The sequence below is a fragment of the Paramisgurnus dabryanus genome, chromosome 20, assembly GCF_030506205.2.
Source record: "Paramisgurnus dabryanus chromosome 20, PD_genome_1.1, whole genome shotgun sequence".
Lineage (NCBI taxonomy): Eukaryota > Metazoa > Chordata > Actinopteri > Cypriniformes > Cobitidae > Paramisgurnus > Paramisgurnus dabryanus.
Genome location: NC_133356.1, coordinates 29,120,785 through 29,134,168, shown reverse-complemented (window position 1 = coordinate 29,134,168; position 13,384 = coordinate 29,120,785). Strand labels below are relative to the sequence as shown.

At 38.2% G+C, this 13,384-nt stretch overlaps 1 protein-coding gene across 1 annotated transcript; it reads left to right on the top strand.

Annotated features, from left to right (window-relative positions):
• The first annotated feature begins 3,265 nt into the window (after positions 1-3,265).
• On the top strand, positions 3,266-13,123 carry abcg2c (ATP-binding cassette, sub-family G (WHITE), member 2c). Its single transcript, XM_065251039.1, has 16 exons — positions 3,266-3,374; positions 4,152-4,336; positions 4,704-4,763; positions 5,003-5,120; positions 6,887-7,042; positions 7,730-7,887; positions 8,054-8,205; positions 8,298-8,393; positions 8,600-8,775; positions 8,857-9,008; positions 11,347-11,436; positions 11,517-11,641; positions 11,719-11,873; positions 12,131-12,220; positions 12,446-12,498; positions 12,614-13,123. The coding sequence occupies exons 1-16, from the start codon at positions 3,372-3,374 to the stop codon at positions 12,759-12,761; spliced, it is 1,917 nt and encodes a 638-aa protein (XP_065107111.1). The 5' UTR covers positions 3,266-3,371; the 3' UTR covers positions 12,762-13,123.
• Positions 13,124-13,384: the final 261 nt, after the last annotated feature.

The following is a 13,384-nucleotide window of genomic DNA, read 5'->3' as shown; positions in this document are numbered from 1 at the left end:
CGCTCCTTTGAAAGATTAGCTTCCAATGCAATACTGAAGGAGTTAATATCATCTTTTCTACCTTATCAACACGAGTCGAATCTGATACAGAAAATTCAGATGACATAGCTTGCGTCTTATACCCCATTCACACAGACCTTTGGTCCCAGAAAATACCCGTAAATTTGCCAGACAAGCATCTGTGTGAACACAAACACGTCCCGTAAATCTTCTGAGATCGTTGCCGGAAAGAGTACCTAATAAGATACACGTAAACCCTCTCACTCCACAATGCCGTAGTGAGAACGCGCGCGTCATCACAACAAAAGTTATGGTTGAGCTCTTTAAAACGAGATTTACATGCATATCAACATTCATAACGAGAAATGTTGCAAACTAGATTGAAGCAGTTATCAGGATATTATAAATGAGATGCATAAACAATGACGCACCTGCCGTTATTGAGGACACGCGTGTCATGGCAACATGAAGTTGGTTCAACTCTTTAAAATGAGGGATTTACAACATTCACTACGAGAAATGTCAGTAAACTGGACTGAAGCAGATATCAGGTAAGTTAGCTCGTTACTTACTGCGTTGAAACGGAGATCATTCAGCAGCATAAAAGAATATCGTGCCACGTGCTCATTTGAGCTATAATAAACGAAAATACCCATGCGTCATCTTAACAAGATATATCGTTCAGCTCCTCAAAACGGGGGTTTTAAATGCATACAAACAATCACGATGAGAAATGTCTGAAAACTGGATTAAAGCAGAGATCAGGGAGCTTGTCAAATATCCACTTTGAAGCTGAGATAATTCACCAGCATAGAACAGCACGTCACGCACTGCTTTATAGTCTTATCATAAACAAAAATGCACGCGAGTGGTTTCTGGAGAGAGAAATAATAAATAATATGCAAACTTCACACGCTGCGTAAAAGAGAGGGCAGGACTTTAAAGGAGCATTTCACCGGTAGAAACATTAATCTTTATTGAAAGTGTGTCATATTTGTAGTCGAAATGTAACATACATTTAGAATTTGTTGCCTATTTGACAGAGAAAAGGGGTGTTTGTAGTCTCACTCCCTCAACAAAGACATTGCACTTCCTTCTTTCAATGATGCAAAATGATGATTTTTACATCATTGAAAGAAGGAAGTGCAACACTGAAATCTCTATTTCTCCTGTCTCAGCGGCAACTGAGGAAATGATGCATGACCATTCAAAAACATGACTGGGGTTCTAACTATACAAAGCTTAATGCAAATGGGTGAAGTGTCCCTTTAAACAGGTCACGTGTCTTTCCGGGACCTTGCAGATGCCGGCAAATCATGGCATTGTGAATGAACAAAAAAATCAAACGATCCCGGAAAAATCCAGGATGCATTTTCCATGTATTTTCCGTAATGTCTGTGTGAAAAGGGCTTTTGTTTACTTTGGGATTTGTGCCTTTTGCATATCATTAGCATGTACTAATACACACACACACAAACACACCAAAGGAAATTTTAAATCGGGATACAGATAATACGTGCTCTTTAAAGCACATTTTACTTTTTAAGAGTGTAATAGATGAGTTAGTGTAATTTAGTGGTAAAGATTTCTGATCTGTTCTATTTTTCACCTCTATCTGATGTCACTGTTCTGACCTATACACACTGCTTAACCTTGAAACAATCACTTCATAAGCAGACAAACCTGTTTATTCTTCTGTAATTATATATCCTGTAGCATAGTGTTTCTTAAACGTTTTCAGTGTGTGGCCCCCCTTGTGTAGGGTGTCCCTTCACCTCAGATATGTAAAACTTTGTGACTTTTCCTAAATAAACTATCTTTACATACACAAAAAAACTGGGCTTGATTCGGTTGTTCTAAAGGTATGTAAAAACAATTTTTTATCAATCTGTCCCTTGGGGTCAATATGACCCCAATTGAAAGTGAATGGGAAATGCAAAATGTTTTACTTTTTTTCCATTTGTCAAAAATAAATATCAATAAATCCAGCATAAATCTGAAAATTTTGACACAGAAATGAAGGCCTGGTACTTGTGCACAAATGCAATGCAAAAAACACACGCTCACACACACACAAACACACACACACACACACACACACACACACACACACAGGTATGACTGCCACAGAGAGCATTTGTGTGGAATATGGCAAATAAAATCAGTCACAAATGCAGAAAATAACACATAAAGGGGTGTGACCTTATGCACGCACATGTACACTCACAAACACGCACGCACGCACAAACTCACACACACACACAAACAAACACACGCTCTTTCTCTCTCCTTCTCATGCACACTCTCTCACGCACACTCTCTCTCTCTCTCTCTCTCACACACACACACAAACCCACACACGCACACACAAACCCACACACGCACATACAACCACATGCACGCAAACAAACACACGCATGACTACCACAGAGAGCATTTTTGTAAAATTTGGCAAATAAAATCAGCCACAAATGTAGAAAAAAGATATAAAGGGGTGTGACCTAATGCACACACATGTACACTCTCTCTCACACACACAAACACAGACACACACACATGCTCTCTCTCTCATCAAAACTATAAAAAAATGACTATTTGAAATAATATTTATTTTTAATATCCTTTCTAATGTTTATATAAACATATATTTACAAAATGTATCACAAAAGTAATGATTTGAGCAGTTGTCCATATCCAGGAAAATGAATGGGTCTCTATGGGAATCTGACGGTCTAAATGATTTAATTCCTACACTGTAATTCTTTTATGTTTTTTTCTAAAAACCAATGCCTGAATTCCACACCTCACACCTATATCAATATCTAAAACAATTTGAATCAAATTGAGATAATAATTTATGTGAATTTTCATACAAATTTGATATTTTTCAGTCAAGCCAATGGTGTAGTTGAGGTTGTGGTAAACAGGTACATCTCTCAAAACACAGCTTTATTGTATAGATGAGAAGTAAACAAACAAAAAAAAGATATATTATTTGTATTATTGAAAATGTATATTTTTCTTACAATTATGCTTTCAATTTTGGGGTCATATAGACCCCAAGGGCCAGAAGTGTAACAGAAAACGAGGAGTGTTTGAGGGTTAATTACACCGGATTTGTGATAAATTAATGTATTTCATATATAATGTCATAAAACTGGGGCACCCAGTTTGAGAACCACTGCTGTGGCATATCTGTATGACATGCATTGATGTGCTGAATGCAGATATGAGGAGATATAACTCATGTTTATAACAGATGACCATCTCTTCTCATGGGGGTTTAAGTAGTTTGAATAAACCCAGCCCACCGTCTAATGTAAAAGGAAGGACTATCGCCGGTTAGTGTATTGTCTACACTACTGCAGGAAATGGTAGGTAAAAATTTGATATTAAAGTCGAGAATTAACTATTTTATTGGCTTAACTTTTAAAATTGAAGGCACATGAGGTTATATACATTGGAGTGGAATGAGCGTGTAACGTGCGGGTTGTTACGCGTAATGTAAAGCTTTAAACAATTTTTAATCTTTGTACAGTCGCGTTTCAGATGTGTGTTTAATGTCTGTGTGGTGTAAACGATGTTAAGGGTTTGCTATTAATTCTCCACACAATGTATTTTGGCTCTTCGCCGCGGGATGGAAGAGATGAGGCTAGCAGTGTTCGTTTAAACGCTTGACACTTTCTGTCATTTCACTGATGTCATCGATGTAAAGGAAGACCAATACAAGTTTCCGCAATTAATTCATTTGTAACCAAATCTCCACTGTCTCCGAAGGTTTCATTGTTCTTACTTGTTACTTAGCAGTTACCGTAATATTAGAATGATAAACACAAACGATGCTAATTTACTTCAGCTTTGAAATGTAAACAATCTTAGTTGTGGCATAAACGTATCTACAAACAATGTGTTACAGGCTCGATTAACATTTTTGATGTTTAAAGCATACACCGATTAATGGTTTATTTGTTCCTATTTATTCTGACAGTCAGACGTAGCGCAAGGTTATGACGGCATTGTCACTCTCGCGGTACTTTGATGTCATGTTCCAATCAGTCTGCGCAGCGCTGCATAATGCAGATCACGCAACTTGTCTGCAATTAAGATTTCTGCAGGTAAAATGTAATGCTGTTTGCTATCTGTATCTGTAGATGAGTCTCTCAGAAGGAGATATCATGCTGGATGAGGTGCCGTCCGCGGACACACAGGAGTCAGTCCCGTGTTTCCAATCTCCAGGACCCACAGTCACTTTCCATCATCTCACGTACAGCGTGCAGGAGCGACTGGGAATGTTCAGCAGAAAATGGGTTGAAAAGCAGATCCTCAAAGATGTCAGGTAATGCGTGACGTTGACAATAACCATGTGTGCATCTGCACAATTACATGTACTATGCAAAAGTGGGGACACAGACAGAAATTTCAGTCAGAAGTGAGCATCCCTATGTATTCACTCTTAAGGTCAGAGCACTTGAAGCGGGAACTCTGGAGGAGGATGGACGAATTTGACTCGGTAGACATATAGAGATTTTTCTTTCAGTTTATTGCAATATGAGCAATGTAAAGAACAAAAATGTGGTGCTGATATACACAATATACAACGAAACAAACCTCCTAAAGTTGAGTGTAGTGAAAATTAATCCAGACAGTGTTGACAGTGTTGTTGTTATATATTTTAAGGTTAAAATAACCCTTCTGTGTTGCAGTGGTATCATGAAGCCTGGAATGAATGCTATCATGGGTCCTACAGGAAGTGGAAAAACATCGTAAGTTATGTTCATTTATTTCTTATCTTCATCATTTTACTGTTATCAGTTATGCTTGCAGATTTATTTATGTTACATCTGTTTTCATGCAATTTACCATAATGAAGAACAGTAATTGTATTATCACTCCATTAAATTCAATAGATCGTACATTTTATTGTTAATTTTAATGTGTTATTGTTTTAATTATTTAATCTATACATAAAAGCGGACGTTCATTCCAACATGTCTTTCTTTAGGCTTCTTGATGTTATTGCAGGAAGGAAAGATCCTAAAGGATTAAAATCAGGTCAAATTCTGGTTGACAACACTATTGTGACCTCTGACCTTAGGCTCAGCTCTGCCTATGTGGTTCAGGTAGGAGAAATATGAAGAGTTTGACTAATTTCGGTAAAACGTGTTTTCTATAACAAGAACCACTATTTTCTGTTACAAACTTTAACACAGCATCTTTAGGTTATAATAACATTACAAATTCAATCCATAATATGATTTTGAAAGATTTATTATAAAAACGGATTATTTTTACGCAAATCCATTAAATCAATATATAAATGTGCATTCATCTTTGCCATGTTATATTCATTTAGTTGACTAGTGGTATACACTGATTAAAAAATAAACATTAATGGCATTAATTTAAAACTCTTACTTTGTCATATTAAGAACACTGTCATTGTTGCTGTTATACTTGGGATGTCGTCGCTGAACTTTTTTTGACAGTGATCAGCTGTAAAATGTTTTGGTCCTGCTCAATTTTCGTTGACTTCACATTAAATAATGGAAAGTTTTTCATAAGATCTCCTGGGGTCAATGTGTTAGCATGACAGAAGCTTGATGCCGTCGTGTGACAACAAGCAACAGCCGGCATTTTTCTTTTTCCCGAGTGCCTCTCACATAAATTATTCAGTTTTGATGGCTTACGTTTCTTCCCCACCACAGAAAACCACCACAGGTTTATCAATGCCATGAAATTATTATTTTGTTTTTGGTTGCTTGTTGATCACAAAGTACCAAGTAGACGAGGAAAACTAGGATTCTGTTCACAGAATAACATGGCGGTTATTGGATTTTGCATAAAATTAAGAATTTACTTTTTAATACTGACCAGGCAGGTACAATACTGCTTTTGGCGGTAACTTTTTTTTAAATGGCGTTTATCGTTTTTTGGAACCAAACTCTTCATATATAGACTGTATATGTGTGAGAAAACAACAAAGTTGAAGTGTTTGTTTTCTTTAAATCTTAATGTCAAGAAATATTACATATAGGGGACTATATAATTGCAGGTACATTTATGTCATAATTTTTTTTATTGTTTTTAAGGGTTTTATTTGTTATTTTAATAAATATATTTTATGTAAAAAGTGTCTAATATAGCTGAAAATCATGATTTTGTGTTGTCTAAATCGAGGGTCAATCTTCCGATCTCTCTGATGAAGCCAATACGGAAGTGACTTAAACTGCAATTTATCAACTGTCCGCTAGAGGCTCACTCCAAAAGGGAGTCAATACCCATGGCCAACTTTACAGCAGAAATATCTTAGCAGTCTGGTACAAAAAGTGGTTTTGGTCAGTATAGGTAATATCGCCTGTGAGGGGGTGAATTTTTTTCTCATCTGTTTAAATGATATTAAGCTTTAAAGTTCTGCATAATTAAGGGCAGGACCACTTGAGTGATGGGTGAACTGCCACTGCTGTTACTACAGTCGAGTTAGGTGGGCATGGTTTCAGCAAACAGCCAACTCAGCTTCACCCACGTCCCACCTCTTTACCCATTTTTGGTTATCCAGGAGTGATGCACGCCCAAGATGGCAAAAATTGACTCTGACTAATTCAGACAACGTGAAATCATGGTTTTCAGCTGTACAAGACTCTGTACAGAAAATATTTAATTTTTTATGGCCTGTTACATCAAGGGAACCATGACAATGAGTACCAAATTATTAAAATAATAAAAAAACTAAAGCAGACCAAATAATGGCTTTTGACACTAAATGTACCTGCAGTTATATAATCCCCCACAAGTCATCAATATAAAATGAATGTCCATGAATTAGACTTTTGTTGTGAATTGTGAATATATTTTCATAAAATCAATAATTTGGTTTGTATTTCTATAGAATGATATTCTGATGGGTACTCTGACTGTAAGGGAGAACCTGGCTTTCTCTGCCAATCTTCGTCTGTCACTGAAAGAGTATTCCTCATCGGACAAAGAGATGAGGGTCAACTCCGTCATACAGGAGCTCGGCCTTAAGGATTGTGCAGACACTAAGGTAATGAACTCCAATTTTGTGGAAAATAAATGTTGAATAACTCAAGCTGTGTTTTCATGCTGTGTGTGTGGGGGTAAGGAAAGCCAAGGTCTTTTTAGAGAAAGAGCCGCCAACAGCAGTGCCAACGTCTCCAGGTCGTGCTAAAGCAAGACTTGTCAGATACTGCGCACGTGCAAAGTCACTCCCCCGGAGGATGTAATTCTTTAATAATTGACGATTGGCTGTTTGTACTAGAAGGCGGGACTGGAGCGGGCACTCTTGCGATCTCCCCGATCATATCAATACCAGTAATACATATTTTTGGTCAAGATTTCACTACAAGGCCAAAGTATGGTCTATTTTTTACGTATGTTTTTTATGTTTAAAGTGGGTACTGTACATGCACAGCTGGATTTTTGAAACCACGCGTACATTGTACATGTAGGTTGCGCATATACCTGCAGGTGAATGTAGTATGTAGCCCAGGAGATGCATTGCATTTTGTTGCAATGTGCATGCGTCAAAAATCTGTGTACACTGATGAGTCAAATAAACTATAGTTTGCAAGCCTGTGGGTTCGACCATGCACGTAGGTTCGTGTACACAGGTCCCCCGCATACACGTAAAAAATGGACTTCGGCCTTCAGACACACAAAGATATCTTTAATCCATTCTGCTTGGATCTTATACTGCCTTGGTGTCTTTCAGATTGGGACAGTATTTTTGCGTGGTGTTTCTGGTGGAGAGAAAAAGAGATGTAGCATCGGTATGGAGCTCATCACCTCCCCATCCCTCCTGTTTTTGGATGAGCCAACTACGGGTCTGGATGCCAACACTGCCAACTCCATCATGGAACTGCTGCAGAAGTACGAGATCGGTTATCCGTGCCTCTGTTACAAACACGTTCACTTGAAAAAAACAATCACAGTGCTTCGTGTTTTTGCATTCAAGTTTTTTCAGCTGGTAAAAAAATATGCATTCGGATGACGTTCCACTTGATACAGTCAACATGCTGTTGTTTTTGTTACCCAGGCTCTCCAAAAATGGCAAAACCATCATCTTTGCCATTCACCAGCCGCGCTACTCCATCTTCAGGCAGTTTGACCACCTCACACTCATGAACAAAGGAGATATCATCTTCGCAGGGCATGCAGATAAAGCCATCAGCTACTTTGAGGACTTGGGTACTGATAAACGCACCATACTATCAAACATACAAAAGCAAACGAGCATGCATTGTCTAACCGCATCAGTGCACATGTACTCATCTTCATAGGTTACAAGTGTGAACCGTTTAACAACCCGGCAGACTTCTTCCTGGATGTTATTAATGGGACCATCCTGTCTGATAATAACCACATCAAGAATACAGGTGCCATTTATCACATTTTAATTATTATTTCCTGCATTTTGAGTTTTCCTGTTTTGAGTTTTGGGTTACTCAAAATGCCAGGGCTCTGACTATCTTGTATTTTGACTTTCATAATCTGCAATTGGATTAAATTCATTTAAATTGAGAAAAATTGGTTCATGTACAGCTCTATAACCAGTGCCCATTTGACCTTCATGTGTTTGTAGAAAAGTTGAGCAACAATGAGGTGACAGAGGGACATGATGACCATCTCGCTGTGATGTACAAACAGTCTCCATATTTCATCAGCGTGAAAGACCGGCTCACACAGATGTCGAATGGGCTCGACCCTCAGGTCACGAAAGGTGACAGGGCCTCTTACGCTACACCTTTCTATTATCAGGTACACAGGAGTAATCATTTACCAATGCTTTGGTTGTCAGATGATGATGATGGCTGACATTTCTGTGTGTGTACGTCCCAGCTTCTGTTAGTGAGCTGCCGCACTGTCACAAACATCTTGAGGAACCCACAGACGTCCTATGCACAACTGTTCCTCAACATTTTCTTTGGGATTTTGGTGGGACTGATCTATTACCAGATTCCAAACACTTTACCAGAGGCTCTTCAGAACAGGTGACCAGATTCATCTTACATGTCAATAGCTGGGTTTCCATCCAAATGTGAAGTGAATCTTTTCAAAATACAAACATAGGCGAATGAGGTGCGTTTACATCAAGTTGTTCGAGCGAATGACCGTGGTATTAGTAACCTAGTAACCAACAGTCAACAAGGCACACTTAATAAATGAAGACAGGACTGCATTTAGTCACGATGGGGCAGGTAATTCATTTATTAGAAGTGCAGCTTGTGATTGCCAAACTGAATGCTGTGCACAGAAGAAGAAATGCAGCATTTTTGATGAAGGCACTAGAAGCATTAAGATGACGTCAAGCCCCATATATGTTAAAGACAACATCAGGGGAAATGGCTACACGGTCAGTCCCATGGGTTTGATGTTTGCTACATCAGAATTTATTCGGCAAATGCGTTTCCATCTCACACTCTTTTTCACAAGTCAAAAACCACCTGCAGCGAGTGTAAACACTTTTTTTGCGAATGAAGGGAATTTTTTTTTGACGTTTTCATCACTCGTTTTTGATGTGATACGTGAAAATGTTTTTCAAGGTAGCCATTAATAAGCATTGATATAACATGCCTATTAAAGGCGGGGTGCATGATCTCTGAAAGCCAATGTTTACATTTGAAATCACCTAAACAAACACGCCCCTACCCCAGCAGAATCTGGACCTTCTTTTGATAGACCCACCCCAAACATATACAACCCAGGCAACGATGACGGTTAGTAGACATGCACTAAATGTAAATAAATGTAAAGAGAAACAGTAATTTCATGGATTTACCAGCAGGTGCCATTGAAATGAATGGGCTTTAAGTGCTGCGTTTGGAACTACGGGTCACTACATGACACGCTGTTACTTCCGCATTCCATTCTTACAATGGACGTCTATGTGAGTGTCGTAACTCTATTATTATATGACTCTGGCGCAAACCATCCGTGCGCCCCAAACTGCCTACTTCCATACTATATAGTATGCAAAGAGTACGAGAAGTAGTGCTTTTCGCCTACTATATAGTATGGAAGTATGCAGTTTGGGACGCAGGGCATGTCTTCAGGACTAAACGTGATGGTTCAAACGTTTATTACATGCGCTAACCGTTTTCCCTTTATTCATTGCGTCAAGGCTGTCTGTTGCGATGTGTTCATCGCATGAGTTCATATTGCGATGACGATGAAAATTTGATGTATCGTTCAGCCCTAATGGAAAGGTCACACATGACGTATGCCAAACTACCGTTTCAGTGTTTAAAAGTGTGGAGGAAGAGGAGCGTTCAGATGTTGTTGTATGTGGAATAATACTAATACATTTCTTTGTGTCACTTTATTGCCTAAAATGGTCCACAAGTGTGCGTTTCACATATGTGGCGCATCACACGGCTAGTGCAAGAAGAGAAGTTGTGGTTAAAAAGTACTTTTTTTAATGAAAAGGACGATTGTTTTGCTAGATGAGACCCTTATGCCTCAGTTGGGATAGTTTAGAGTAGTGATGGGAGAAACAAAGCTTTTTGAAGCTTTGAATCAATCGAACCAATTGCTTCGCAAATTGATTCAGTTTTTCGAAGCGTTGGAAACACCATACACGCTGGCGACGTTAAAATAGTGTAAAAGCAGCAAGATCTGTCCAAACATTTTACACTTGTTACAAAATACTAGCAAGATTGTTCTAAAAATATGTTTTTATGAAAAATAAATTATTGAATTTAATTAAAACAAAATTAAAAGTGTATTCTGTGTTTTATTTATGGCAAACAAATCACTGACTTCCTTTTTAATTCTGCACATTTTTGTCATTAAATCTGTCTATAAACAAAAAGTAGACAAAATGGTAGTGTTATTTATCAGAAGGATAAATGTTTTATGAACTTTTACAATAAAACTGACCCGAGTTCACCTACACTGGTCATTTGTGATCAACTCCCCCTAGTGGTGAATTGTCGATTTTCGAAACGTTTCAAAACAGTTATGACGTAATGAAGCCTTGTTTGCTAAAATCACATGACCTTGGCCAGTTTGAAACAGGCTCCTAACCAATGATTCGAAACAAAAGATTCGTAAATGTTTCGAAGCCTCAAGAAGCATGCTTCAAACTCGCACATTACTAGTTTAGAGCCCTTTGAAGCTGCATTGAAACAGTAAAATCCTGGAATGTTTTTCTCAAAAAACTTAATTTCTTCTCAACTAAAGAAAAAAGACATAAACATCTCGGATGACATGGGGGTAAATTATCTGGATTTTTTTATGAAAGTGGAGTAATCCTTTAATTTGACTAGTTGTAATGTTATAATAAATTTTCAATATAAATGTAAATCTATTGGGTTTCTCTCTCTTCAGGACAGGAGCGTTCTTCTTTATGGTCATCAATATGGTCTTTGGCAACCTGTCTGCAGTCGAGCTGTTCATCAGTGAGCGAGTTCTCTACATGTATGTGAAACATTAAAGTCTGTTATATATATATATTTAGACAAAGACCTTTATGAATATTTCTGTCCTGTCATCCTCAGTCACGAGAACTCCAGCGGTTACTACCGTACATCTGTCTACTTCCTGTCTAAAGTCTTTGCTGACCTCATTCCAAACCGCATCCTGCCTGTGTTTATTTTCTCTGCCATCCCATACTTCATGATGGGTGAGTACTGACACGGAGCAGATGTCAATAAAAACATCATAACTTTGTTATGAATGAGTTTGTGTGTCTGTGTGCAGGTCTGAAGGCTGATGTGGAGGCTTTCTTTCTGTACTGTTTCACTATGAGTATGGTCAGTCTGGCAGCCGTCAGTTTGGCCTTTCTGGTCAGCGCCAGCGTGGGCTCCTTCGCCATGGCTAACATCCTCATTGCCCTTCCCTTTGTCTTCATGATGGTGAATTATTCCTAAATCTATTTACATTTTAAAGGATTACTACACTTTCATTAAAAGAAATCTGATCATTTATTCACCCCCATGTCATCCAAGATATTTATGTCTTTGTTTGGATTTTTTTTTTAAAGTGGAGTAACCCTCTAACATATTAAATGCTAAAGCCAACGGCAATATAGATGTCAGTTCACCTCACAGTGAACTCTTTAAGTTAAATTAGTTAAAAGTTGTAGTGATTGAACTAACTTCTGTTTTCTCAGGTGTTTGGAGGTTTCCTAGTGAACCTGAATTCAATGCTGAGTTGGATGTCGTGGCTGAAGTGGGCCAGTATATTCAGATATGGCATCAATGTAAGTGCTTCACCAAAATATAAAACACAGTCTTTATTACATTGTTTGCATTAAACATTCTCTACTGTAAGTAATAAAAGCATATAGGTTTGGTAAATACATTCCAGATAGCAGACGACTCAGGCCGGATCCCAGCTGAAGTCATCTGTTTTGGCCCGGAGTCAGCTGCTGTTTGAACCAACTATTAAAACACACCTATTATCTAATCAAACTGTTTCTCTTCAGGCACTTGCTATCATTGAACTAAAAGATCAAGTCTTCACTGGTAACTATACCAGGTAGGACACAAGTTCATCATCTGCTAAAAAAGAAAAGATCTTGAAACTATCAAACCTTAGTGTAGTAGTTTTTTTTTAAAACCTCATCAGCATGTTTTATTTCTCTTATTGACAGAATGACAGGTGAAATGTATCTGGATAATCAAGAGATCGATTACAGCACTTGGGGTTTTTGGCAGAATCTGGTGGCTCTGGCGGGCATCATGTGCATCTGTCTGATTCTTGCTTATGTGCAGCTACGACGGATCAGTCGCTGGAGGTGACCCAGTAAAGCTGTGCCTTAAAAAGAAACAAATGGCCAAACCGCACAGACAAAGGTACGATTTTGAAAATACCAGTGCATGTGCAATCTAAAGCCCTGTCCAAACCTACACAGGTATTTTCAAAACCGTGCCTTTGTCTGTGTGGTTCAGCCATTCGTCCACATTAAAAAGAAGAATCAGGTGACTGAAACCAAACTTTTTTTAAAACTTATTCCAGTGTGACTTTTTAGAAACTGCTACGTTGTCATGCAGGTTTTGGCCTGTGATGTGCTGAGGGGAAACTGATTGGCCAACATGGCTTTACGGTTAGGGATATATCGCCATCTGTTGGTTTGGCATGCTATTGACTGGGCTTCATACAAGCACGCAAAAAAGAATTTAACGAAGGAGGGGCAAAACCTGTGTAAGTAGACTAGGACTGAAACTTTTTAACGCTCTACCTCTGTCTGTGGAGTAAACAGTGAAGTGCAATGTTTCAGGATTGTTTTATAAATGTTACATTTTATATATATATATATACTGTGAACTGAATACAGATCCTGTTACAAAGAAGCTACGTTTGCCATGTGCTGTTTATTTTTCATTGGTTAAGGCCCATAGATTTGATCCGTTTTTAAAACATT